Source organism: Tenrec ecaudatus, chromosome 10, assembly GCF_050624435.1.
Source record: "Tenrec ecaudatus isolate mTenEca1 chromosome 10, mTenEca1.hap1, whole genome shotgun sequence".
Classification (NCBI taxonomy): domain Eukaryota; kingdom Metazoa; phylum Chordata; class Mammalia; order Afrosoricida; family Tenrecidae; genus Tenrec; species Tenrec ecaudatus.
The window spans coordinates 74,837,380-74,864,775 of NC_134539.1; the positions used below are offsets into that span (position 1 = coordinate 74,837,380).

Here is a 27,396-nt window from a genome sequence, read left to right on the forward strand (position 1 = left end):
AATAAACATCTGGCTTCCACATCTGGCTGATCCCCTGACCCTGGACCCGAGTGCGAGAGGCAATCCAGCTTGGAACCCCCAGGGCACCTCCAGGCCAGCACACCTTTCCCTCTCCACCCCTGGTCAGGGCCCACCCCCCTGCCCTAGCAGGCCAGCCTTTCCATGCGGTCCTGGGTGTTACTTGCTGGCTCCCGGGCCCTGAGGCTGGTGGTCCCAGTGGCAGCAGGGGCAGGTTAACTGGTGAGCACAGTAACCACAGGTTTATAGGCCAGGTAAGCATGGGATTATTTGTGCGTACTTACGGAGCTGTCATGAATGATTTCACCACGTCAATTAAGCCCGTGCCTACCAGGTATACTGAGTGAACTGCCCTTGGGTGGCGTGGATTGCCTGTCCACTGTCAATTGCCAGGCCTGGATTGCCTGTCCACTGTCTTTTCCTCCAGACTCTCCCTAGTCCCTTGCCAGATGTCGGGGAGCTGGTGCTGGCAGCCTGGGTCTGTAGAGTCTGTGGGCTTGGGAATGGGTGAGGAAGGGCTATGTGGGTACCCACTTAAACCAGGGCCCTGCTCCCAGGGGGGTTCCCTAGGCCAGGGCCCAGTGTGCATGTGGGTGGGGGTGATAAGGGATGAGGGTGAGGAGGTGGGTGAGAACAGGCACAGGGCATCGCTGGGTAGAGGGCAGGTGGTTGCTGTGCTCTCAGAAGGCGAAGCAGCGCTCCTTGGCGTGGCCCACTTGGTCCATGCTGGTCCTCTGGTTTGGAATCATGTTCTGGTTCACAAAACCCTGGCTGTAGTCCCAGGCTCCTGGGCATGGTCCAGCGTGTTCCAGAGCTGGAAGTGAGTGGATGGTCCGTTCCTCAGCATCTCCAGCCTGGGCCACAACAGGTGTCCGTCTCTGTCTGGATGGCAATGAGCAGGTGGCCCACGGTGTGGTCGTCGGGCCGAATCACCTGCAGCCTAGGGGTGGTGCCTGTCCCTCCTGCAATCACGCCCACGGACTTCACCGGCTTGATAATGCGGCTGGATTTCTTGTCTGGGCAGATAGCAAACTTCCCTTTGCCCTGGTAGACCAGCTGCCCATTGGGGCACCGGAACTCAATGGTGTCTTCATGTTTTCCAGCGACTGGGATGTCTTCCCTCAGGAGGGACACTTGGGGTGGGTGTCTTTGAAGTCACCCTTGATGGCCAGGTCCACATAGCCCTTATCATCACTGCTGGCATGGCCCGACAACCGGACAGCCATGGATCCGAGTGGAGAGGTAGATGTGCTGGCCCTTGGGCAGGCCCAAAATGTGCGGGGTGAAAGCCGGGCAAACATGCTGGCTATGTGACCCAAGGCTCCTTGTCTCCAAGAACAAACAACTTCTGTTGTCCTCCCCCCTCAAAGGTCAGTGCACCCCCTTCTGATGTTCTGCCTCCAACTTGGGTTACGCCCCACCACCCCCAATGAGCTTAGGGACATCTATGATTAAGACATGACTTGCTACACATGTGATTGACGGAGCTTGCATGCCCCCCAAACTGTATAGACCCATTGAGAAATACATTTGCTCTCTTTTCTGCTGATCCTGACTCCACTGTCTGCACAGCTGCTCCTGGGGACCTGTCAGGTTGTGGGACCAGCCCCCCCCCAAGACATGTTCAGTTGGGCCCCCATGGGGGTTGTGCGGCCCCACACTGTTCCCAGCAGGAATCTTTAGGGCAGAAATTGCCAGGCCTGTCTTCTGAGGGGGTGGATTCAACCCACCGACCTTTAGTTTAGCAGCTGACTGCAAACCACTTGAGCTACCCAGAGACCTAAGCAACACAATCTACCGTCTGGGACAGGCTGGAGACAGACAAGCCCACCCCCCACTCCCAGGCCTCCTCATGCTCCTGATCTAGTGAAATCATTGTCCTTAACTGAGGTCACAAAATCCCCATGTTGGGCTCCAGCCCTGCTTTCAGCCTTCTCTTTGTCCCCTGCCCCAGGCCCCTTGGTTCCAGAATGTTCCCAGAACCCTGAGAGTCTCCTCGGCCCTCCTCTGCCCTCCCCCACTCCCTAGATCCTCTGTGAGCAGGAGAGGAAGGGGGGCAGGCAGCTGGGTCTTAGAGTCACCATCCCCTGGGCGGCCCAGAAGGATGGGGTGAGGTGATAGGAACCTTTGGTGTCCTCCTGGTCCTTTTTGTTGGTGCAAAAGTGTGGCAGCCCCTACACAGATTGGGAGCAATTGTGCTGGTGGGGGGTGGGGGTGGGGGAGGTCAGATGCTCACAGGCATCCTCCCTGAGGGCGATCAATGGCCAGACTGCAGTGGACCCCATCCCTGCTGTTAAGGACAACGGACGCCTTCAGTCATGGATTTGGTTCCTGTAGGTGGAACCAACCCTACTGATATTGGTTCCTATGGAGATCCAGAGACCAGGTCAAAGTTAAGTTGCCATCCTAAATCTAGGATCTGCCCATCTTGTCACATGTCTACCCGCAATCCCTCCTCTTCCTATTGCGTGTATTTCCCTAGACCACTCCCTCTCATTACTGTATTACCTATAGTGCAACTCCTTCCTGTGACGTATGTCCTCACCTGTAATTAGGGGGCTTGCACGCCCCCAGAGAAGATAAAAGCCTGGGCTACCAGGCCTCTCTCTCCCTCCACGTGGACCACCCAGCGGGGCTGAGGTGAGCACGCTACCATGAATTGTGTCTGATTCCATTTATTTCAATATTTCTCTTCTATCTCTCATGCTCTCTACAACTTTACTATGATCTTTACTTATTATCGCTGTACAATTGCACCTACTGGACCCGTAATGATGTGTTAGGGGCTGGCTTCCCCTGACGTCTGGCGCCCATTACGTGGGGTCCCGTAGGAAAAGAACTCTTTTGAGTTATATGCTGTGTAACAATTGTACGGCCTCATCGGACAGTGAGGGTGAATCAGGAGAATTTTTAAGTGTGAAGTTTTTTAGTCCGGGTGAGATATGGGTCAGGCAAAGAGCAAGGATACAGAGTATGGTATCACTCTTTGCCACCTCTTGAAGAAACAAAATGTAGTGGTAAAGAATAAGAGGATGAAAGAGTTTCTTCAAGTGGTAAAGAAATTTAATCTTTCTTTTCCGGAGTCAGGAGCCTTTGATATGGAGATCTGGGATAAGGTAGCCATTAACTTAAGAAAAGCTCACAGGGAAGGACAGAGCATACCCCTGGAGACCTGGGACCTGTGGGTGCAGATTAAAGCAGTGATGGAGCCGCTGCAGGGTGAGAGAGGGAAAGATCAAGACCAGCAAAGCAGTGAGAAATCTCTAAGCTACGCAGACTTAAATCAGGTGAGAAGCAGGCAGAATGAGTTTCAGGCAGATGAGAAGATTTTAAGTGTAGCTGAGAAGGCGAAGTTTGAATCAGGAAACAGCAGAGTAGAAGCATCTGCCCTGCCAGAGTATAGCGCAGAGAATCACAATGCTATCAAGCAAGCCAGTGCTGGAGGAGAAGAGGTTAGATCCAAAGAAATGCAAATAGAGAGATTTAACCTAGCAAGTGAGGCTGGGGGAAAGCACCTTTGCTCTCACGGGTGGAGAAGAGCATAGCCCCGGAAGCAGATTTGGAATGTAGAGTGCCTTATCCCGGGAGAGTTACAGACTGGGAGCCCGCTGAGCAGCACCCAAAAGGGATTCCCAGTGTTCCCTACAGGGAACTGGGCACGCTGTTAGATTAGTTTAGAATATGCAGGAATGTAGAGACAGATGACTACAAGGCCAACCTCATGGCAGCTGCCCTGGCAAATTACGCCAGACCTAAAAGAAAATGCTTTAGCCTTAGGAACACAGGTCATCTTCAAAGAGATTACAGACAGCACAGGCCGATCAGCCTGGCCGTGAAAAGCAACTGCGGCCTGCGCTAGAGCATGGGCCAGGGCCACCTAATTCCAGTTTAAAAGAACCTGAACTCTCCCCCCACTGCAGGAAGGGAACTCATTGGGTGAGCCAATGTTGTTCAAAATTCAACAGTAAAGGGTTGCCATTGGCAAAGGCTTCCAGGCGGGAAAATAGTGGAAGGAGCTTGACACAGACCCCGCCCAGCAGAGCATGGGAGGCAAGGTGTCTGCCTGGGGGAGCAAAGAAGATCTTGGGGAGAAATCGCAGGTATCTCCCGGTCGGTCTCACAGCGGGAGACCAGACCTGGCCAAACAGGCAAAGGCCCAGCCTCTGTTCTCCTGCAGTCGGCTTGACTGACCAAGAGAAGGCTCAGACGCCCTCAGGGCAGTTTGATTTGGAAAAAGCAGGAACCTCTTATTGAAAGAGTCATACAGTTTCTATCAGGAAGATTTAACCTAAGTACTCAGGGAATGAAGATTGATATTGGAGTTGATAAGAGTCATAAGGAAAAGCCAAAAGCTGTGACTAATTCAGAAATTATTAAGAGCGGTAATTGGGGTCCGCTACCGAAAGGAACTATAGGATGTTTATTAGGAAAATCCAACGTAAATCCTCAAGGTGTTGCTGGAGTTATTGGTCAGGATTATTAAGAAGAAATTAAGGCAGTGATGACTTCTGATATACCATGGTTTATAAAAAAAGGAGGATCGCTTAAGCCAATTTTTCCTTCCTTGCATTTCTAGAGTAAAAATTTATACCTATCAGGAAAGAGTACTTGAGACATCTGACCACCCTTTAAATCAAGGGGTCTTCCGGAATGCTGTTGTGGGAAACAACAGCGCCCCCACATGGAACTAGAAATCGAAGCGAAAAGGTTTTTAAACTTTGGATATGGAGTCATTTCTTTAGAGCAATCAGGAGGGCCTAAGACCCTCCCAGTAACTTCCTCTAAATCTAGCATAGAAGGACTGAGAGAAGTTAAACAAGACAGAATATTGCAGGAAGGTAAAATCATCCAGCGTGAGAAGCCTGAAAGGCAATACTACTTAAATGAACCTGTTAACTGTTGGGCAGCTTAGCCTAGGGAATTGGGAAGTCCATTTACGCATGCCCAGGAGAGCCAGCAGAGGACAAAGCTGGATTTTCCCTCCCGTGGCCTCGGATGGGCGTTACACCTGGAGCAGCCCACCTGGGCCGGGTGATTGCAATTCAGCCAATTGGATTGACCTGGGGTCGTTCACCACGCCTCCCCGGGAACCCTTGAAAAGACAGGGACCCAGAGGGAGAGGGGCTTTTTGTCTGGTCGTCTTCAAGGGAGGAGAGAGATCCTTGCGTGTCCCGGAGCGGGCTCTGCCAGGCCGCGTGGTCAAAGGAATCCTATGGGTGCCGCGTAAAACCTGATGCTTCTTTTAACTCTCATTAAATTCACTTGGATCACGAGCCCGGCTTCGGCGTGAAATCTTTCTCGCACGGAGCCAAGAACCGAGGCTGAAATCTAGCCCGGAGAGAGAAACCTAACATAACTTTATTGGTAAACTTAGAGAAAAAAAAAAGTATGTTTGGTAAGTTACTTCAAGAACAGTGGAACAAATTTATTAAGAACTTTTTCAGTCTTTCAAAGTATGGTAAGAAGTTGTCCCAATTAGTCAGCTCTCTTAATCCTCTGAGAGGTGTCAGCCAGTGTTTACATAACAATGAAGGGTCAAAGCCTGGCAGGTAACTGAAATTGCCAGCAATGCTTTCAAGGCCGCAGGGTTAAAAGAGGGGGGGGGGGGAGAGGAATCTCATGTATGACGAATTTAATTTGGTCATTTTAACCAAAAAAAATTTCCTCCTTACTAAAAGCATGTAACAAAATTAGGGCAGATAAACACATCTTCACTTCTACAGAGAAGCTGATCCTAAGGAGTCCCGGGAAGATGGGAATTGCATTTGGGATCTGGATCCATTTGTCACCTGGAGAAAGGGCTATGCATTTATGTTTTTGCAGAATAAAGCTGATGGACTCCCCTTAGAAGGACACAACCACGTTTGGAGAAAGATGGACAAGGAAGAGATGGAGAAGCCACCCAATCTTAATCATAATTCCTTTTTCGGGTTAATGACACCCCGAAGAGAGGGGCTATTTGTTTATATTTTCACAGGCAAAAGAGATAGACTGATTCCTCTTCAGCCAGCAAGACCCAGAAGAAAGCAGGGAAGCTGATGTGTGACCTGACCCCTGTCCTGCTACTTAAGTTATTCAAAATATCAAGAAGACCCAGCAGATTTCTGAGAATGATTGTTGACTGCTGAGATATTTCTTCCATTGCTGACGCTGTCTAAGAGAAACTCTGGGACTTTATCATAACTGAACATTTTATACAGTAGTGATTGTTTTTGCTGAAACAGACTTGTTTTGCTAAAAGATCAAGATTTTGGACTTGTTAATTAATGCTATAATGTGATTGGAATGTAACAGATTTCTGTGTAACTCCTTACCTATATAATGCAACATTGCATGATTGAGATTTGATTAGGAAACATTTGCAAGGGTTTAAGGAAAACATTTCATTAGATGCTGATCAGCTTAAAAAGGATATTTTCTATACATTCAAAGACAGGCTTGAGGCATCTCCTGGCTCTGATATAATTAAGCAATTGGTAAATGGCATGGAAGGATTGTACCCTCGTGCTTGGGTTCAAAGTATTTCTCATAGCCTGGGTCCAGCCTAACACTGCTGCTCATTATCACAGTCTTTGTCCTGGCGATCACGTGTTGCTTCTATAGAAACCTAAGGCGTGTGAAGGAGAATCATAGGGCCTCTGTGGCACTTTTGAAGTTCATGTGTAAGGCAAATACCGTGAGGAGCAGAGAACGGGAAGAGTGTTTAAGGAAGAATCCTTCATTCTCTCGCGAAGGAGCCTGGAAGGTTAGGTTTCTAGTGGTGGGGGGCCCTCCACCCTTGTGAGTAATAGGTAAGTCCTAATCACATTCTTGTGACATTGTTCCTCACTTTACCCTCCTATGGTGAAGGCGAAACTGAGGAACAGGAAGGAAGCTGGACATGACAGGACAAGGGAGAGCAGAAACAGAAATAGCTTTATTAGGTGGGGGGAGCTCCCGGACGAGGTTCTGTTGGGTAGGCTAGCGGAGAGCTGGGGAATGTCCATTAGCGCATGCCCAGGGAGCCAAGCTACGGAAACAAAGGAGTCGCACTGCACATGCTCAGAGGCTCAGGTTTCCTGCCGGTTGGCATGGGTGGGCGCTAAACCTGGATTGGCCCACCTAGGCCAGGTGAATTCAATTCAGCCAATGGGGTCATCCACCACGCCTCCCCGTGGATTCCTTGAAAAGGCAGGAGCCCAGCGTCCAGACACACTTTTCTGTGTGACGCTGAGCAGCTTCCGCCTGGCTGCATGGTCGGGAGTCCCATGGGTGCCGTGTAAACCTGAAACTTCTAATTCTCATCAAACTAACTTGGATCACAAACGAGGCTTCGGTGTGAATTCTTTTTCGCGCAGAGCCCAGGACTATAACCCTAGCTCCAGAGAGACCTAACAGTTCCATGACCTAAGCCTAGGCCAACAGGTCAGGGAAGTCTGCTCAGCAGCTGGGGTCGAGGGTTTGAAAGGGGTGGTGAGGAATATAGGGCAATTAGCATATGGGGCTGGAAACTGGGAGAATTGCTGGTCTGCTGGTCGACTCCTAGTGGCTCCAGCTGCTGCTGGCCTTTACGATGTGCAGGGAAGCATGTGCAGGGCCCCGACCTGCTTCAGCTTAGTCCAAACGGGGGCTGCCTAGTTCAGACCCGACCCAAACACCTACATGGTGCTGATCTGAGGTCTCTTACAATCACATAGCTGGTTGTTGTATGTCCAGCAGCTTTAACTATAGAAGCAGACATTCCTGTTTAGCTCGATTTCTTCCCGCCGCGGTATCCAATCTCTCATACCTTTCTCCAATAATAGATGGGCAGAGGGCTCTTTATCCCCAGCGCCTGGATTCCAAATGTTTCTATAAAGCCTGAATTGTTGGTTATATTAATTGGATCATAAAATTTTGCCTTGACAAACTTTAATGTACAGAAAATAACCATGTCGCCCATGTGGCTTTTGAATTTTATATATAAAACAAAAGGGGGACTTGTGTGTGTGTGGGGGAAGGTCAGATGCTCACAGGCATCCTCCCTGAGGGTGATCAGTGGCCAGACTGCAGTGGGCTCCTCCCTGCGGTTAAGGACAGTAGACGCCAGCAGTCATCTATTTGGTTCCTGTAGGTGGGATTTACACCCTACTGATAATGGTTCCTATGGAGATCCAGAGAATAGGTCAAAGTTAAGCCGCCATCCTAAACCTAGGATCTGCCCATCTTGTCACATGTCTACCCCCAATCCCTCCTCTTCCTATTGCATGTATCTCCCTAGACCACCCCCTCTCATTACTGTATTACCCATAGCACAGCCCCTTCCTGTGACGCATGACTTCACCTGTAATTAGGCGGCTTGCATGTCCCCAGAAAATATAGAAGCCTTGGTTAGCATTAAAGATTCTCTCCCTCCACGTGGACCACCAAGCAGGGCTGAGGTGAGCATGGTACCATGAATCGTGCCTGACTCCATTTAATTCAATACTTCTTCTCTATCTCTCATGCTCTCTATAACTTTACTATGATCTTTACTTATTATCGCTGCTCAATTGCGCCTACCGCACCTGTAATGATGTGTTAGGGGCTGGCTTCCCCTGACAGGTGGGCATGATGGGGAATTTGGTTCCTGTAGGTGGGGTTTACACCCTACCAGACGTCCAGCTTTTTAACAATTTTTTCCCATGTCCCGTGGCATTTTTAAAAAGTCCTGATTTTTGGAAAGAGTGCACAACAAGCTAGGGTATGCGGTTTTCGGCTGCCACGTGGCTATTTCACCAGGATATGAGTTTTATCAATGGTGTCTTGCTGGTGACCCGCTTTACCAATGTTAAAATCTGGTCACCTATGGAAAACAGGTCAAAGTTAAGCTGCCATCCTAAATCTAGGATCCGCCCATCTTGTCACATGTGTACCCCAATCCCTCTTCCTGTTGCGTGCATGTCCCTAGACCACCTGCAACCCCTTCCTGTAAGTAGTGGGCTTGCACACCCCCAAAAGGTCTATAGGCCTGGGTTAGCAAGAGAGATCTCCCTCCTCCTTTTGCTCCCTCTCGCCTCTTTCCCCTCTCCCCTCCCATCCTCACTCCCTTGTTCCCTTGCCCTCCTTCCCTCTCTCCACGTGGACCACCAAGCCGGGCTGAGGTGACCATTGTTACCATGTAATGTGTCTGACTGCATTATTGTATCTCCCATGTTCTCGATGACTTTAATATAATATATATACATCTCAACCGTACCATTGTGCTTACTGAACCCGTGAGTAGCGGCGGGGGGCTGGCCCCCCAACTCTGTCCTACACCGTGCGGCCTGGCTCATTGTGCCGGCCTGGCTGTGCAGGGCCTCACATCTCGGAGCAGGCTCTGGCGACCTTTCTCAGGAGACTTCCATGATCGTTCCTTTCTGTTTCCCACGGCCTTTCTGCAGCTCTTGTGTATGTGAAGTGAGGGAAGGAGGGACGAGAGTGTTTTGCGCCCCATTAGCAGGGGCTTCGGGGGAGGGAGTGGCATTGGAGTGGTATTAAAACTGGCACTTAGTGATCAATCACTTTGTGCCCGTCATGGTGACATCTATGAACTCCCTTACTCTTCACCACAGCCCTAAGAGGGAGGTCCTGTTTCACACCCCCATTTCACAGATGAGGAAACTGAGGCAGAGAGCCTGGGTAACTCTCCCAGTGGCATATAGCTAGTAGATAATGGTGGGGGCTGCGGGTGGTGGGAACAGCTTTGAGCCCAGATGGTCCAATTCCAGAGGCTGCACCCTTAACTGTCCACCCTTAGGAGCCTCCCTGCCCGAGTGGGGAAGAAGTGTGGGTGCTGGGCCCAGTGTGAGACAGGCCCCAGGCACCTTTGTTGCCAGCTGCAAGCTACCAGCCCTTGGAGCTCCTAGCTCGCCAGGCCCCACTCCAGCTGCGCCAGGCTTGTCCCGAGAGGCGTCCTCTGGCCGGGTGCCATCTGGAACGAATGCTGCTACACAGGAGCACCCACCTGGACCTCCTGCAGGCTCCTTGCCTCGGCAAGGTCTTCTGTAGCACTGGGGCTACAGCCCCGGGGCTGTGGGAGTGGTGGTGGGTGGGGAAGGGGGCCTGGCCAGACCCTGCGCAGTCACAGGACCACAGGGGCAGTGACACGAGGGCGATGCCCTGCAGGAGGAGTCGCAGTCCCAGCTCTGGGTGAGGGAGAGGGCAGGAAGCCCAGGGTGGAAGGGAATGCAGGACAGATTCTCCAGTCCCTTACAAAAATTTTATTTTAAAAGACCTCCTTTGATCCGCAGGAGCTCGTGTTAATTTAATAAAGCTGACTGAAGAAGAGTGTGTATGCAAGGGGAGGACTTTGTTGTTGTTGTTAAAAAAGGGCAAAGCTGTAAGGTTGCCTGCATCCATGGCTATACACTCGGGTTTCTGCACCGCAGACACTTAGTTTGAATCCTGATTCTGCCTCTTCCTGGCTGTGTGGTTCTGGGTCACTTACCTACCCTCTCTGTGGTGCACAGGACATTCTCTGGGCTGCCTGCGTCTCTCCCACCTTCCTCTGATTGCCTGAGGACCTGATGGGACGTCAGTAGGAGGTGGGCCTGGCGGGGATAAGGGATGCCCATCATAGCTCTCTGGGGCTGGGTGCTGGGGCGGTGGCTGGGCCGGGTGCTGGGTGTCTGTTGTTTTCTGGCTTATCATTCTCCTGACATATCTGTGTGTCCCAAGAGCCTTTTTCTAGTGCTTTCTTTTCCTGCTTCCACCAGCTCACTTGCCACCAGGCTGTGTGGGACCCCAGTGCTCTCCGCCCTAAAACGCATACAGGAATAAAGCCCAGCTCTCCGGCTCATTCCACACATCCTGTGAAACAAGGGCAGGCTTAACAAAGCAAAAGCAAAACCGCAGCTCCCAACTCGTGCAAGCCCATGTGTGTCAGAGGGCCTGTCCTCCCTGGGCTTTTCAAGGGCTGGTTTCTCCAGACGTAGATCACCAGGCCTTTCTTCTGAGGCACCTCTGGGGGGACACAACCACCAACCTTTCTGTTAGCAGCAGCGGCTATGAACTGGGACCCGCACAGTGCTTAGCACAAAGGTGGAAGTGCTGGCGGGCGGGGCTGGTAAGGGGTGGGACTGCTGTGTGTAAATTTCTTTTATGGAAACATGGTAGAAATAGATCTATTTCAGGAAATATATTAATAGTCATTAGCTCTGGATGGAGGGTTGTGAATGATTTTCATTTAAAAAATGATGATGATTCTGCTTTTCTGTTTTCTGAGCTCCCACGTGTGATTTGTGTTTTAAAAGGGGGAAATAAATACAGTAGACTTTTCTGCCCTGGGCCATTTTCCTTTAACTCTTCTGGTCTGAGGGGTTCTAGGAGGTGCTGGGAGGTCCCTGGGGGAGACGAGACTAGCTTGGGCAGGGGACAGGCGTCAGGGCACACCCCCTCCCCCGCAGCCCTGCCTGCTCAGGCTTGCGAGAGGCTGTTCCCCAGGTACCCATAAATGCCTCCTGGCTGTGAGGCATGGCAGCTGGGGGCAAGAAATGCCAGTGAAGGAGCCCTGCTTATTTAGAGGGGCCGGGGTGGGGTGGAGTGGGGGCAGGAGCTAGCGGGCCTCTGGCTGAGGCCCTGTCGCTGACAGCCAGCGCCATTTGGATGAAGCCAGGCTCCCCAGGGTACCCTTCTCGGCCTGTCTACAGCCCCACTGCCAGAGTGAGGGGGAGGCAGAGACTGGGGCCGGTGGGCAGACCTGGTCTGGTGGTTAGACAGCTGAGTTTGGAGTCAGGCCCCCCTTGCTTCGACTCCTGGCTCCTGTCTGCTTCTGAGCAATTGTGACCTCAGGCAAGACACTGCTCTTTGCCCAGAAGCCTCTATTTCCCTGCCTGACCCACGGTTTCCAGAGGGCCTGGGCCGTGAGTGGGGAGGCCTGTCTTTCCATTTGTGAAAAGTCTGGAAGCACCTCGTGTTCTCACCACTTGGGGGAGGTGTTGCTGCCAAGCCGCTTCACAACACCCCTCCCAGCAAAGAAGGACCCCAGCAGCCCTGGGGTTAAAAGAGCCCTTGCCCTAGGGGGGTGGTAAGGGCTAAAAGGCGTGGTCGCGTGAGGTGCATTAACATGGCAACCTTCACAAGCCTCCTCCCCCTGACCTCTCAGAATCAGGTGTCAAAGGTCAGCTCTCAGAACAAGGGAGCAGAAAGCTGGGCTCCACCAACCTTGTTTTCTCCTTCTCCCTGCTGCCTGGAAGAAGTCCGGGTTTTCCAAGCTGCCTCTGGCCAAGGTCAGGGCCTAAGCCAAGTCCCCAGGGCCTGGGGCTGTCACTCTGATGTACAGTGCACACCACCGCCAGTCCCACTCCACAGAGCCGAGACCCTGGATGCTGACACAGCACAACTGGCTAAGCGGGGTCAGGGAGGATGGCGAGAGCGCCCACCAAGGCCCTCTCCTCCCAGAGTCCTCAGGAGCCTGGCACCTTCCAGACATGCACCCAAGGGACGGGGAGGATGGAGAAATGAAGCTTTTCCCTTCTATGAGCCAAAGCAAACACAGGAAACATGTGGTCATGCATGCGCGCGTGTGTGTGTGTGTGTGTGTGTGTGAGAGAGAGAGAAGAAAGGAGAGAGGAGGAGGAGGAGGAGGAGGAGGAGGAGGAGGAGGAGGAGGAGGAGGAGGAGGAGGAGGAGATGACTAATCAATACTGGATTCCTTTATTTTTTCTTGTTAAACATGTATTTTGCGTTCTTGATTTGGTGGTTTGTCGTTGCGTCTGCCATCCCATTGACTGGCTCACAGCAGCCCGGTGACAGCACGGAGCTTCCCGTGGGCTCTCCTGGACTGTAACCTTTAGCAGGAAGTTACTTGGCTGGGCTGAAACTACCCACTGCCCATTGCATTCCCGATTAGGACCCCGACCTTGAAGCATCTTGATCAGCGGTTCTCAACCTGTGTTGCGACCCCTTTGGGGTCGAACAACCCTTTCACAGGGGTGGCCCGATTCATCACAGTAGCAAAATTATAGTTATGAAGTAGCAACGAAAGTAATTTTATGGTTGGGGGGGGGTCACCACAACATGAAGAACTGTATTAAAGGGTCGCAGCATTAGGAAGGTTGAGAACCACTGATCTTGATGCTTAGAGGGCAGGCGGCTGTGTTTCTCTAGAGGTGGATTTCCATCCGCTTGCCCCTCTCTGGCCACTTAAAGGTCCAGTTCTGGGAAGGGATAGTATAGGACGGGGAAGTTCTGACCTCCTCTGCCTGAAGGACCAAGTGTTATAACAGGGACTTCAGATGAAGAAGGAAAGGTTTTAGTCTCTCTCTAGTCAGACTTAAAAGGCCTGGACGCCAGGTAGAATTACCCACAGGAACTGAGAAGTCTGCATGTAACAGGAAAACCCAAATGCAGTGTTTGAACTCCATCATGATTTACTCCCCCTCCGGCCCCCGCCCCCCACTTCTGCCATACACTGAGAAATACTAAGGTGACAACCAGACCCCTGGTGAGGTAGTGGGTTACTCCGCTAACTGCAAGGTCAGCAGTTAGAAACCACCTGTCGTTCTCTGGGGGAAAGACAAGGCTTTCTACTCTCATGAAGCACAGTCTCAGAGACCCACAGGGGCAGTTCTACTCCGCACTATAGAGTCGCTGTGAGTCAGAATGGCATCAGTGGCAGCAAGTTTATGTTTTGAGAGGTGACGGTGAGGTCTGAAGCCTCAGCTCTGAAGCCCCATACTCAGGTTGATAGGGAGTTCCCGCTCAGCTCAGCACGCCCACCCCTTCATGACTGCCAACTAAGGGGAGGGCAAGAGACAAAAGCCAAGGCCAAGCCTTGGCCAACAGGGGCTTTGTGGAGTGCAGGGAGAAAACATACTTTAAAGGAACTTTATGGACGCCCTACCCATCTTCCGTTTGCATTTCAATGGCCAGAACTGTGTCACATTGCCACGCCACCCCCAAGAACCCTTGAGGGCGTGCTTTACACTGAGGGGCACCTGGGGCCTAAGTGGTGATCTGCTAGAGAGGAAGAAGGTGAGGATGGAGGTGGGCCCCTGGGGAGACCTAACAGAAGGCACGTCCTTTAGGGGCTGGGGATGATCTCTGCGGCCTAGCGAGAGGAGCTGAGAGGGGAGGCCAGTGGGAGTGGGTGTCTGGTTTTGAGGTTTCGGAGGCCTGGAGGCATAGTGGGTTAGGATGTGGGCTGGTAACAGAGAAAGAAATTCACTCTATCCAATGGTGTCACTGTGAGTCAGAAGGGACTCCATGGCCGTGAAGTTTGGTTGTTTTTTAATGCTAGATTCAATACCCAGTTGTAGCTCTTGCTCCCTTCTCTGTGTTGTAGTCTCTCATCTCCAAGGTCAGGCGTTGTTTTTTTTTGGCGAGGGTGGGGGTGGGGGGGTGATAGTCACCAAATGTGGTGTCAATTTAAGAATTAAGAGTGTAGGGGTGGGATCTACATATAACCTCCTCCCTGGGAGATGGGCAACAGAAAAGTGGGTGAAAGGAGACGTCTAACAGTGTAAGATATGACAAAATAATAATTTACAAATTATCAAGGGTTCATGAGGGAAGGGGGAGCAGGGAGGGAGGGGGAAAATGAGGAGCTGATGCCAAGGGCTTAAGTGGAGAGCAAATGTTTTGAGAATGATGAGGACAACGAATGTACAAATGTGGTTTACACAATTGATGTCTGTATGGATTGTAATAAGAGTTGTATGAGTCCCCAATAAAATGATTTTTTTAAAAAGGAAGAGAAAAAAAAGAGTGTCAGGGTGGAGTCTAGGCTGTCAATCTGGAGATCACCAATGAGACTCTGTGTGGGCGTGGCCTTCTCCTGAGAATTCTGGGAAATCTGGTACTTCCTTCTTGGAGGTGGAAGACACCTTGCTCCGCTACTCCCTGGGAGACATTGCAGAAGACAAGCCACATGGACACAACCAGACCTCGGAAGCCAGAGAAGCCACAGAGAGACCCCTGCCAGCACATCTTACAACACCACTGGACCCAAAGACTTTCTACCCACTGGCTTGTGATCGTCCTGCATTTGGCTTCATTGCATGTGTTTCGTGAGTCTGGAGAGATTTTATAGATTGGTATCAGACATATATGCTAATATCCGACTTATGGCCTTGGACTGGACTGGGTTGGGATGTTTTCTCAATGTTCAGTTGCTTTTGTATATAAACCTCTTCCTTATACAGATGTGTGTCTATTAATTTGTTTCTCCAGTCCACCCGGACTCACACAGGGGTGTGTGTGTGTGCGCCAAGTTTTATAAAATTATTTTAATTTGACTCTGGGCACTTGCGACAGTGACCGAGGTCTAAACTTCCCAGCTGACAGAGTGTCTGCGGCTGGCAGACACCAACGCAAGGTGATGCAGCAGGAGCAGGAGGTATGGGGTGAACAGGGGACTCAGGCATGGTAGAACAGGCTCAGAAGTGAACAGGTGAGAACCCCAACTTCTCAAAGTCCAGCAGGGGGGAGGTGTGTCCCACGGTCTGGAAACACTATGTGGGGCTGGAGAGAGGCACCCTGGGATGGACACCTAACAAAGTGCCTCGGTGGGTGAACCTGAGTCACAGGACCTTCCACTCGCAGCTCCCTTCCCTGTCCTGATCTTCAGAAGGGCAAGGGGTCAGGGCAGAGTGGTCTGATGGTTCACCTCTTCTGACCTGCACCTACCTTGGGGTTCTTGGGCCAGCAGAGGAGAGAGCAGCAGCGGAAATGCAAAGGGAGAATTTGATCTTAAACTTGAGGCCTGATTGTTGGGCTTGAAGCTGACACTGTATAGCCTGCTATTATTGCATTTGAGGTTGATGCTGTAGATAGCCTGCCAGTGGACTTGGAGGCTAATATTGTGTAGCCTGCTATTGAACTTGAGACAATTCACGTAGTAGCCTGATATTAGACTTGAGACTCAGGGGCCAGCAGGGCTGAGATGACACATCCATCGTAGGTAGCCACTAAGACAGAGCAGCAGCGATGACCTCTCTTCGAATGTTCTTGAATTCATTTTCCTCCTGGACATGAATGTCTAGCAAGGCCGGTCGCCGGGAAGTGCCAAGGAACTCCGCATATTTTATCACAAGAGGAGGCAACCTCAACATTTCCCGAAGCTTCCAACATTTGGGCCACCAGCAGGGCCAGCCCTGGCCTGGTGGAGAGGGGCTGGCTAGGCAAGCCCTGGGGCAACACACAGGAACACCTCCTGAAGGAAGGGGTACCCCTTCTGACTATTTTGTGGGTCCCTCTCTAAGGCCCACATTTCCCAGTGCCCATGAACGCTGAGAGGAAAACAGGCTGGCGACAGCAATGAATAGAGCCTTTACTCTCCGGTTATACACCATCACTGCCCCGTGGTGACCGGCGTCCCCACCCATGGGTCCCTCCGTATAGGGGACATTTCATACAAACAAAAATAGTTCTCTACAAAACAAAAATTTCCCGCCCTCCCGGCCCGCTTTCCTCCCCTCCTCCCCAGACCCTGTGCTCCTGGGTGTCCGCACTTTCCGGGGTCCCTGGGTCCAGTGGGTTGCCAACGAAAACGAGGACTAGAAATGAGAATCAAGTCAGCGACTAGATTGGTAGGCATCTGGAGGTCCGGGTCCGCTGGCGAGGGGAAGCCAGGGACAGGCGCTGGGGGTGTCCACAACAGTCGAGTGTGTGTGTGTGTGTGTGTGTGTGTGTGTGTGTGTGTGTGTGTGTTGGGACGCAGGCCCTGGGGGTGCTCGGTGGGCAGCGCTTTCCCCCACCTGTCTCAAGGCCAGGAAGGAGAAAGGGACAAGGCAGGGGCCGGTCATAGAAAAGAAACCTTACAACCCAAATCAGGAGGCCGCTGCGAGGGCGCGGGCGGGGGGCTCTGCTGAGTAGCACCTGGGAGCAGCTCGGGCCGCACCCTCGTCGCCGCCCGGCCCCCGAGGCCCGGGGTCCCCGGCGGGCTCAGCAGCCCAGGCGGGCGGCCAGGCCCAGCAGCAGCAGGCAGCCGAGCAGCGTGGCGGGGCGCGGGGCGGCCCCGGGCGCGCGGCCGCAGTCCAGGCCGCCGTCGTCGGCGGCGGGGCCGCAGCGGGGCTGCTCGCACAGCGTGCCCGTGTAGCCGCGCGGGCAGGCGCAGCGCTGGTTCTGCAGGCAGGTGCCGCCGTTCCGGCACAGCAGCTGGTCGTCGTCGCACACGTTGGCTGCGGGGTGGAGAGGCGGGTGAGGCCGGGCTCCCGCCCGCGGGGAGGCACGGCCTGGGGGCGTCGGGGGCACCGGGCCCAGGAAGGAGGACACGCCCCTTCCCGGAAGGTAGCGACTGCGACAGGTGACCTTGTCCCCGGGCTCATCTGGCCCGCCTGGGAGCACCTGCCCTCCAGTCCCTGAGCGCCCTTCCACCCCCCAGCCCCCGCCGACGCCCACGCGTCCCCCGGGTCGCCCTGGGGCCATCACGTCCTCCGCAGCCTCCCTGTGGGCTGCAAACCGTCCCGTGTCGGCACTGCTCCCGGCTGATTGTAGGGGGGGGGAGCAGTGTCGTGGGGCGGGGGGGGGGGTCATCCCAGCCCCGGGACAGCCCCGCACTTACGGTAGCAGCCTTGGCGCCAGTAGTGCGTGGGCAGGCAGTCGTCGCACTTGGGCCCCGCCGCGCCCTCGCGACACTCGCAGAAGCCCGTCTCGTTGCAGCGGTCGTGCACGGAGCCGATCTGGTTACAGTTGCACTCTGGACGGACACGCCATGCGCACGGACACACCGTCAGACACACCGCCTGGATCTCTGCCCCAGCCCGCCCCTACTTTCCTCACGCGGCCTGGACAGCGGATAGAGGTGGCCTGGGGGGCCCCTGGATTTCCCGCCACCGCCCCCAGTACCCAGTCCTGGTGCTCCCCTCTCTGGTCTGTGCCCCTGCACCTGAAGGAGGTAGCCAAGGGCTATCCCCTAGGCGCGCGCGTGCATGTGTGTGTGTGTGTGTGTGTGTGTGTTGGTGGTGGTGTAACCCACTTCTACAGCTCCTGGCCTTGCCCTGGCTGGGTAGTGGGTTTTGGAGTGGGCTGTTACTGCAAAGTCAGCCATTCGAATCCACCAGCCACTCTGTAAGAGAAAGAGGAGGCTTTCTGCAGCTGCCGAAACCCACAGGGGCCTTGCCACTCTGTCCTACAGGTGGCCATGAGTCAGAAGATGACAATGAGCTTTTTGCTCCTGGCCAGGGGGGTGGGGGAACAGCGCCAGGGCCTTCGGCCCTCTCCCCAGTTTGCACCTTTCGCCTCTGCTGATGGCAGAAAGCATGCATCCCTCCTGTTTCAGTTTGAGTCAGGAGCTGAGGGTGGAGGTGCCTGGAGGCTGAGAGTGGCAGGGAGAGGGGCACAGGGTGTGTGTGGGGGGGGGTGGGGGGGCAGGGAGCAGGGGGTGGATTCCAAGGGCCCTGCCTGGCCCTGCAGCTGACGTCCCCTGTAAAGCAGGCAACACAATTCCATTTGGATCACTTTAGAGTTGATGGAATTATCTAAAGGCGGCAGCCATAATACAGTCTGACAGCTGCAGCCTGTGGGCAGCCCCTCCTCCTGAGAGCTGAGCCAGGGGGATGGGCAATGGGTCCCCAGGAGGCAGGCTGGACATCTGGGGGTGGCCCCTAGGGAGGAGACCTGGCTTCTATGGAGCCAACCCTTCCAGGCTGGTCAGGAGAAGTCGGGGTTTAGCCTTTCTAGGAGATCTGCCCTCGGTCCAGCATGCAGGCCCCACAAATTCCTTCAGCGCCCCAAGGAAAGAGGCCCAGCGCCTAGCAGGGGAGGGTGGCGAGAGTCAGCCACAAAAGAGGGATGGCTGACAACCATGGCCTGGTCTTAAAAGCGGGAAGTCTGTGACTTGCCCAAGCACATGCGCAAGGCAAGCTCTCGAGCCTACCTTTGGATGCCCTGTTTAAACCAGAAACCCAAGCTCCCGGTCCTTGAGTCCGCTCAGAAAAGCAGAAATCCTAAAGCTCCTATAGAACCGCCCCTACGGGTTTCTGAGACCACAAATCTCCATGGGAGTAAAAAGCTGCCTCTCTCCCTTGGAGTGGCTGGTGGTTTCAAACTGCTGACCTTGGGATTAATACACCAACGAGTAACCCACTATGCCACCAGGGCTCCTGATACTCTCCTTAGTGGTGTTCCAACCCACTGCCAGTGGGAGAACCAGGGCCGGGCAAGTTGGAACAGAGCCATCCAGCAGGTTTCCGCCCTGGCCTGTCTTGGACCCTGGTATCAGAATTTCCACAGCCTTGGTGCAGGGCTTCTCAACAACCCCCCTCCCCGCCTCCCTCCCCCCCCACCCCGCCGGCTGGCCTCACAGCCCTCTCCGCCTGGCGCCCGGGGTGCATTTGCGCCCTGTCTGGGTATGGGCGCCGGCCCTCACCAATGCAGACGTTCTCGTCGTCCAGTTCGGCCGAGCCGTTGCGGTAGTAGCCCAGCCGGCAGTGCTGGCAGTGCTGGCCGCGCGTGTTGTGCTTGCAGCTGACGCAGGTCACCACGTTCAGGAAGTCGATGTAGCTGCAGCGGTTGGAGTGGCCGTAGCACTCGCAGTCTGGGCCGCCCCGGCAGGAGAAACAACGGGGTCAACCAGCGTGGGGGGGCTGCACCTTTCTGCTGCCATCCTCCCCTTCCCGCCCATGGTGCATTCAGGAAAACTGAGGCACAGGGCAAAGAAGGGGCTGCCCAGGGACTCACAGGGAGGCTGAGATCTGGCCCAGGATGATGGCCTGGGCCTCCGAAACTGTCATTTGGGAAAGTGCTGGAGTCCACCAGCTTTGAGGCCACAAGATGGCCCCTCCTAGAACCACGTGGAGAGTCCGTGGGCAGCACCTTCTAAGACCTGGCCAGGTGTAGGGCAGGTGCTCTCTGCAGGATGCCCGCATGCAGGGGCCCTGGGGGATGGTTCATGTAAGGAGGGTAGAGCCATGCTGCCTTCGCCCCGCAGCCTCAGGGGTCATGAATGCGTGCGTGCTGGCTGTGGTGAGATGGGCCAAGGAGCCTCTCCACGCTGCTTTGGAAGATGGTGGGAAGAGAAGAACCCACTCCACTTACAGAATCCTTTCCCATTGACCTGAGCTGCTCTGGTCAAAGAATGGTTGGCACCAGAGGCCCTGCTGACCAGGGCCTGCCCTTGAACGACCCTGAGAGAGTGCTGCCTTAAGGTCTGCACCTGGCTGGGCATCCTTGCAGTCCCCCCCTCGCCCTCGACTTGCTGCCATGTCTCAGTGCCTCTTTAGGCACAAAGTCCCTCACTGAGAACAGTCCTCACAAGGTCCCAAGACATTAGGAAAGGGTGGGATTTGGTCAGGAGGGTCACTACTTCATCACAGTTTCACTGCTGTGAGAGGGGGCCAGTTCATATTGCATCCCAAGATGCAACACTTCCCTGACAAAAAAAAAAAAATCCAGTATGGGTGTCCCCCGAACAAGAAAGGGGATATCTACAGTCTCTATTTCTAGAGAACCCAGCTTCTCTGCTGGTGACCAAGGTAAAGCTTTGGGCAAGCCACTGTTAAGAAGGGCCCACAAGGAGGTGTGGGCCCTCCGGCCTGGACCTCCTGGGGCTGCCCCCTTGTCCCTCCTGGGACATCAAGAAGGTGGAGTGTTCCCCCAGGGTCCCAAGCAGCAGTGGGGGTGACCCCTGTGTCCAAGATCTCGCCTTCCAACCAGGATGAGCCCCTGGGCCACAGCTCCCTGGGGAGTCCGGACAGGCTATTTCTGGCAGCTGCTCTGCCTACCATGTGGCCTGCCCACTGAGCTTCTGACTCATACCTGCTCCCAGCTCCCTTGGGGAGAGACGGCTGGAGGGGAAAGAGGTTTGGTTTAACCTTGACCCATCTACTCAGGGAGCATTTTTTTTTTGTGTGTGAGCCAGCTATTGATCCTCCATCCTGCACCTTTCACTCCAGCGGAGGCAGCGAGAGAACTGCTTTGAGGAGGGCTGGTCCTGCCAGGGACAGCTCTTACCTTGAAATTCTTCAATTGGCATCACTTGAGGAGATTTGGGCTTGCGCTGGAAAAGTTTGGAGACCTTGGCAGGGGCAGGGGCAGGGGCAGAGGAGCCCATAGCTTGGAGAGATGAGAGACAAACTTTTTCATCAGCCATGGTCTACCTGCCCAGGTAGGGGTGTCCATCCAGGCCCTGGGACCAGCCAGGCAAAGGTCAAGGTGCCTATTAGGAATGCATATTGTGTGCCCCCCTCCCCCAAACTCTGTGTGGAAAATCCTGATCTCTATGCCTGGGGTTGCTTATAAACCCATTTGGGGACCGGTTGGCTTTGTTATGTTAACGAGACAAGGTCTGGCGCAGAGTGCATCAATCTCTTGAGACCGAAAAGAAGTGAGCAAACCACAGCAGTGGAGGAGTGGGCAAGTGCCAGGTCATCTGAAGATCCTCCCAGAGCAGAAGCTCCAAAGAGAGGAAGACTTCCCCTTAGATCGCCTCCTGAACTGTGAGGACGTCAGTCTCAGCTTGCTCCTGGCATCCTGGGCAGGCTCTGGGTTGTCCTAACACCTGCTGGGGCTTGGTGCAGGAGCAGTCCCCTTGGCCGCAGAGCCCATGGCCCTCTGGTCAGCAGCTAGGCCCCTCTCAGGGCCCACAGATGCCAGGAGCTGCAGTACCTTTGCTGAAGGGGACACAGCACCTCCACACAGTCTGGCCTTTGGCCCCTGCTTCCTCCAATGCCATTTAAACATCTGGCTGGATAAACCGTCGAAAAGATGCCCAACACGCCCTGCACTGTGCTACCAGCGTAGCTGATATGCTGGCTGGAGGCTTCAACTCTTGTTCTCCACTTTCCTGTCTAAATGTACTTGGCTGTCAAGTCCCAAGTCTGCACCTGGCATTCAAGGGCTTGGCACTGCCCTCAGTTTCTGAAACCATCTTTCAGCTCTGGTCCACTTAGTCCTTTTCTATCCCTGGAAGACCCACTCTCCAGTGTTCTCAAGCCATGAGTATGGACAGAGCCTGCCTCTCACTCGATCTGTGGGTGAACCTGGCCATTCTCCTGGGCTTCTCCCTGGGAGTTGGTGGTACCTCCTGTCAGTCTCCAGCACCAAGCTGCCTGGGAAGTTCAGAACCGCACCAATGGCTCCATTTGCCAGCAGAGGGCGCTCAAAGCCCTGCTCACGGCTCCCAGCTGGGTCTGGAGGGGAGCCTGCAGTTCTGGTAAGGGTGAGGTGGGTGTGGCTGTGGCCTAAGCCAGAGCATTAGAGGCTAATGCCCGGGCAATAAATAGGTGGGCTGGGGTTGGAGATAACCTCCCAGCTCAACACAAGACGCTTGGTGTGTTTCCAGCCATGGCTACAAATGAGCACACGTGACAATGGGAGGACAAGGTTCTGGGCTTGGGAATCAAGACCTTCCAGGGATGCTCATGCTCCCCACCCCACCGCCACCTATCTACTCCAGAACAGCTTCTACTCTGTCAGCCTTGTCACCTACTCGGAGCAGCCACCCTCCAAGACCCAACTCCTGCAGGGCCCCCTCTGACTCAGCCCCATCAATGGTGGCTGGGGGTCCTGTCCACAGAGAAGGACCAGCATGCTCACTGCAAGGACTGTAGGGCTAGGGTGGGAAGTGGGGTGAGCAGGGACCCTCTCTACACCTCCCTGCAGCTCCCACAGCCCCACTCCCACCCAGGGACCCCACCATGGCTCCCTGACACCCCCACTAGAGAGGGCGGAGTGTAAGGGCCTCAGGAAGAGCTTCCTAGGGGGCCTCAGGCCAGGCCCAGGCCCTGCCCTACCTTCTGCCTTGGAGGGCACCTGGGCCCATGGGGGCCTGTCCCTGAGGAGGACGGCTGTGGATGACCGTGTCCAGTCTTAGGGGAAAGCAGAGAAGAAAACTGAGTTATGTGAGGGTGCTGGTTGGGGGAGTGGGGCACCCCGAGGCACCTCACAAACACAAATACATCTACATCTACACCCACACACCCTACACACTTACACACACCCCTACACACTCACACCCCTACCCCCCCTACACATCTACTTATACACACACACACACACACACACACACACACACAGGCCCCTGTGTGAAGCAGCACTATTAGGGAAGGGCTCTGTCTACAACCACCTAGAGCCGGGTCCAAATCTACTGCAGAAGCAGCATCTACCCCACTGGAGCCTGTGGTGGGCACACCAGGACCTTAGCCAGATGGAAGGGCTCCTCTAAGCCCCCAAATCTGCATATTTGCACAATCCTTTATTTCAGCAGCCACTTGGTTTGGGGCACCCGTTCACCCTCTGTGCAAGAGTGTGGTCCACATTCCAGCTGAAGTTTGGGTGGGTCCTGTGTCTGGGCCCAGAGCCCTCTCTGCTGAAATCCCTGGCTAGTGACCACACAAGCACACGGACATAACCCCCCACATCCTCACACACAGCCCGAATGGCCCTCCCTCAAAGCCAAGAAGTTGTCTGATGCCAAGAAGCCGATCCTGGATCAGCTGGCCAGGTCCCTGCCCTCCCCCATCTATTGCACGGTGGCACCCCAGGGACTGGGGCCAGTATGTGCGTCCACCCCTAAAGGCCACAGGGCTCCTCTCCAGGCCAGGCTGGCAGGGAGGAGAGCCGAGCTGTGAAGGCACATGGTGCTCTTTGCTGAATTTCAAAGGACAAACCCAGAGGGACAGGGGAGAAATCTGATTTTTCCGCTTCTTAAAGGGATGATGCACAACGCTGGCTGGTGGGGAGAAAGAAAGAAAATCTACCAGCTAAAAAGTGCAGGAGGCTTTCCAGCCGGGCGCCGGGAGCCTTCGGAGATCAAATTGACATTAATATGGTGTTCAATGAGGAGAGGCGGCTCGGCCCAAATTGACAAGGGCTTAATTAGAGTTGCAGTAAAACCCGCCCGGAGGCATCTGCTTTTGAGTGGTTCTCACCCAGCCTGGGATTAGTGGTCCTTAGCTGCCCATCCCCCTGGCAGGGCAGGACAACCCCTGCCTCCCAGACAGCTTGGCATGGGCAGGAGAGGAGAGAAACCCATCTGGGCCAGGAGTTCAAGGGCCCAGCTGGATGGTGGACACTGGCTCAGGAGCCCAAAGCACCTGTTGGCAGGCGCCAGGAGGCTCCCAGGACCGCTAGGGTCTGGAAAGATGCCAGTGGGCTCTCCAGGGACGTGTTCAGGCGTCTTAAAGAACCTTCTTGTGGGTGACAAGGCCAGATGGGTGTCTGTCTGTTCCTTTAGCGCTGGGGACGCACCACCTCCAAGTGACCTCCCCGTACACAGCCTGGGGCAGTGGCATTGTGGAGGCGGAGAGCTGAGCAGCCAGGCTGTGTCTAACTGCAGGGAGTCCTGAGTTCAAGTCTTCCTGTGTTCCTCCTGAATCTTGAGACTTTGAACATTGTCCCCACCCCTCTTAAAAAACAAAACGAATCAGCTTTCTTTGGGCATAAAGGGGCCCTGGTAGCCAATGAAGGAGCCCTACAGGCACTGTGGGCTAGTCATCAGGCTGCGCACGGCAACGCGTAAGGTTCGAGCCCACCAGCTGCTGCTCTAGGAGAGAGATGGAGCTGGCTGCTGCCCTTCACACCCCAGGTAGGGCTGCTACAAGTCGGAACCAATGTGCTGGAAGTGGGTTTGGTTTGGGGTTTTGGTTGGTGGCAAAAGAGTGACGAACTCAGTTGCTTACCCAAAGGTTGCCTGTTTGAATCCTCCCAGTGGCTCCACTGAGCAAAACCTGGCCATCTGCTTTCATAAAGATGACAGCCCTAGGAAACCCTGTGGGGGCCGTTCTATTGTGTCACATGAGGTCCCCCCCAGTCAAAGCTACACCACCGAAACCAAAGACCAAACTCACTGCCATCCAGTCGATGGCGGTGCCACTACGCTGTAGGGCCGGGCAGGATTGTGACTTCCGGAGACTGTCCCTTCGGTGTGGGAGTAGAAGGCCCGCCTTTCTCCAGAGCAGCAGCTAGCTCTGCGCCACCAGGGCTCCTTACACCCAACACCACCCCCTAGCCACACACCAGGCACACCGACTCTGGACCTTGTCCTCAATGTGTGCGGTGCGGTGCCAGCCTGCGGGAGGGCTGTTCATCCTCTCTGGCCTCTGACTTTTCTCCTGGGTGCCCAGTGTTGCGTCCTCTGCCCTCTACCCCTCCCGCTGCTTCTGCCTGAGTCTCAGGGCCATTGCCCGTGCGACTAGGAAGCATGCACGCGTGAAGCTCTTAGCCTGCATGTGTTCACGCTGCCCCTGATGGGAAGCACACCATTATTAACTCCCGGGATGTGGGGCCCAGAGATGCACATTCGACTGTTACAGGAGGAGGGGCTGGCTGCTTAGATGGGGCTATGGGGGTCACTGGCCTGTGGGGGTCACTGGCAGTTGCGGTGGAATTCCTGGCCCCACCCCTCCCTCCATTCTCTGCTTCTCCGAGATAGGCTCAGGACTGCTAAGCAGACCAAACTCAAAAACTCCATACCCACTGCCATCGAGTGGATGTTGACGTACAGCAACCCCATAAGACAGGGCGGAGCTGCCCCTGTGGGTTTCCCAGACTAACTCTTTATAGGAGTAGAGAGCCTCGTCTTTCTTTCTTGGAGTGGCTGGTGGATTTGAACTTTGGACTTTTCTGTTAGATGACAATGTTCTCCTTCCTAAATGTTAGCTAGTCCAGCCTGTGGGAGGGGCTGCCTTCTTGTCACCTGGGGCCCAGGCCATCATACCTCCTCCAGCTTCATCCTCTTTGGCCTCTGACTTCCCCAGAGCATCCAGCATTGCTTCGTGCCGACCCCTCTCCCCTCCGCCCCCAGTCAAGAGCTACTGTACAGACTGAATCAAAGCCGCCCCAGCTGTGTGCCACACCCAGAGAATTCACCTGGCTCCTGGAGAGGGGTCCCTCTTTGAAGGTAGACAGCACCCACGGTGACATTATTTGCTCCCTGTCTGCCCACCACAGGCTCAACAAAAGCACAAGTCACAGGTGACCTGGTACATCCTATGCCCGAGTTTCCCAGAGTGACACTACCCTCCACCCCAAGGAGGTTTCCTGAGCAACAGGTTACCCTCCAATCTGCTGGCCAGCCCCGGCCTCCTGCCAAGCTTCTTGGAGGCGGGAGGGAACTACAGTGTGGTGTTCCCTTCAGTGGGCAGAGAGGAAGGGCGGTGGGGCAGTGGGGCGGCAGGATTGGATGTCTCTTTGCAGCTGGGAACAGGAAGGACTGCCCTTAGCCACCATTTTCCTGGCCGTCTCTGGAGAGCATGAGTCTTTTCAGACTCTTGGCACCTGTGGTGAGAGACCAGGTGGGACAGCAGGGCCAGGTCACCACAGCAGCCCAGGTCTCTGATACACAAATCCTGCCCATGGAGGAGAATTACAGGGTAGGGGGCTCCAGCCTGCAGAGCGCTGGGAGAGGGCTACCTGTTAGCAGGTGCAGGAGTCTCTCCCTGTTCCACATGCTCAGTCCCCAAACCACCTTCTAAGACACCCAACCCCACTGTGCCGAGGAGCTTCGGGCAGAGCAGGGTGGTGGAGACCAGAGGTGTCGCACTGAAGTGGGAACACCTGAGGAAAGGCCCTGAAGGTGGCCGAATTGCAGTGAGGCCTCCTTGCCAACCACATCCTCCTCCACAGACCACCTCGCCCAACTGGTCTGCTGTCTCAGGGCCCTCCCAAACAGTACCTGGCAAGGGGCAGGGGGACAAGTGATTGGCAGCTTGAAGGGATCTTTGAATCCCTGGCTGGGGCCCGGGGAGAGGTTGGCCCGAGTCCCTGCACCCCTATGGTTCTAGCACTCTCTATGTCTAAGCGGCAAGCCTGCACCCTGTGGCCGAGAGGTTGGCAGCTATAAGGAGCAGGGGCAGCGGATTACTAGCACCCACCTGTGGGCTGTGGGGTGCTGGGGGCCACGGGGGCCCAGGTAGTGGACGTGGAAGGGGCAGGAGTGGTAGGACCTGCTCTCATGGCTACGGTGGCTGCAGGGACTTTGGGGACAGGATTTTTCCGGGACTTGCCAAAACCTGGTGAGAGATGAGAAAAGCAGGGGCAGGAGGGGAGACCACAGAGAAAGAAGCAGCTAACATCGGCCTCGTGGTCACGTGGCCCCTGGGACAACCAGTTTCCCCCCTGGCCCCTTCTCTGCCCAATGGCATCCCAGCAGGGGGGCGGAATAGAGGGGTGTGTGTGCTGGATGGGGTATGACCCCAAGACCCTGGAGGGTGGTGGTGCCCCTTGGTGGCATCTATGAGTTTTCTGGGAGGATGCTGGTTCCTTCCTGCAGTGTGAGTGAGCAAAGCAAATGGGACATTATGAGTATTCCAAGAGCCCTGGTGCACAGTGGTTAAGCACTCAGCAGCCTTGCTGTAGGAGAAAGACGTGGCAGTCTGTCTGTCCCTACAAAGACTTATAGCCTTAGAACCCCTATGAGGCCATTCTACGTGTCCTATAGGGTCACTATGAGCCCCAATCAACTTGACAGTGATGGGTTATGAGCTTCTTAGAGTCCTCAGGTGATGCACACAGTTA

The 27,396-nt window shown here is 54.6% G+C and overlaps 1 protein-coding gene and 1 pseudogene across 2 annotated transcripts in view; both read right to left on the reverse strand.

Moving 5' to 3' along the window:
• Nucleotides 1-698: 698 nt before the first annotated feature.
• LOC142458561 (NADH-cytochrome b5 reductase 3 pseudogene) lies at nucleotides 699-9,536 on the reverse strand (annotated as a pseudogene).
• Nucleotides 9,537-16,274: 6,738 nt separating this feature from the next.
• NTNG2 (netrin G2) overlaps nucleotides 16,275-27,396 on the reverse strand; it is an 81,774-nt gene continuing 70,652 nt past the window's right edge. For both annotated transcript variants that reach the window (XM_075560587.1, XM_075560586.1), the window contains 3 exons: nucleotides 19,310-19,477; nucleotides 17,504-17,638; nucleotides 16,275-17,120 (listed from right to left, as the gene is read on the reverse strand). In XM_075560587.1, the coding sequence (XP_075416702.1) occupies nucleotides 16,885-17,120; nucleotides 17,504-17,638; nucleotides 19,310-19,477 (539 nt within the window). In that variant the 3' untranslated portion in view covers nucleotides 16,275-16,884. The remainder of the gene's footprint in view (nucleotides 17,121-17,503; nucleotides 17,639-19,309; nucleotides 19,478-27,396) is intronic.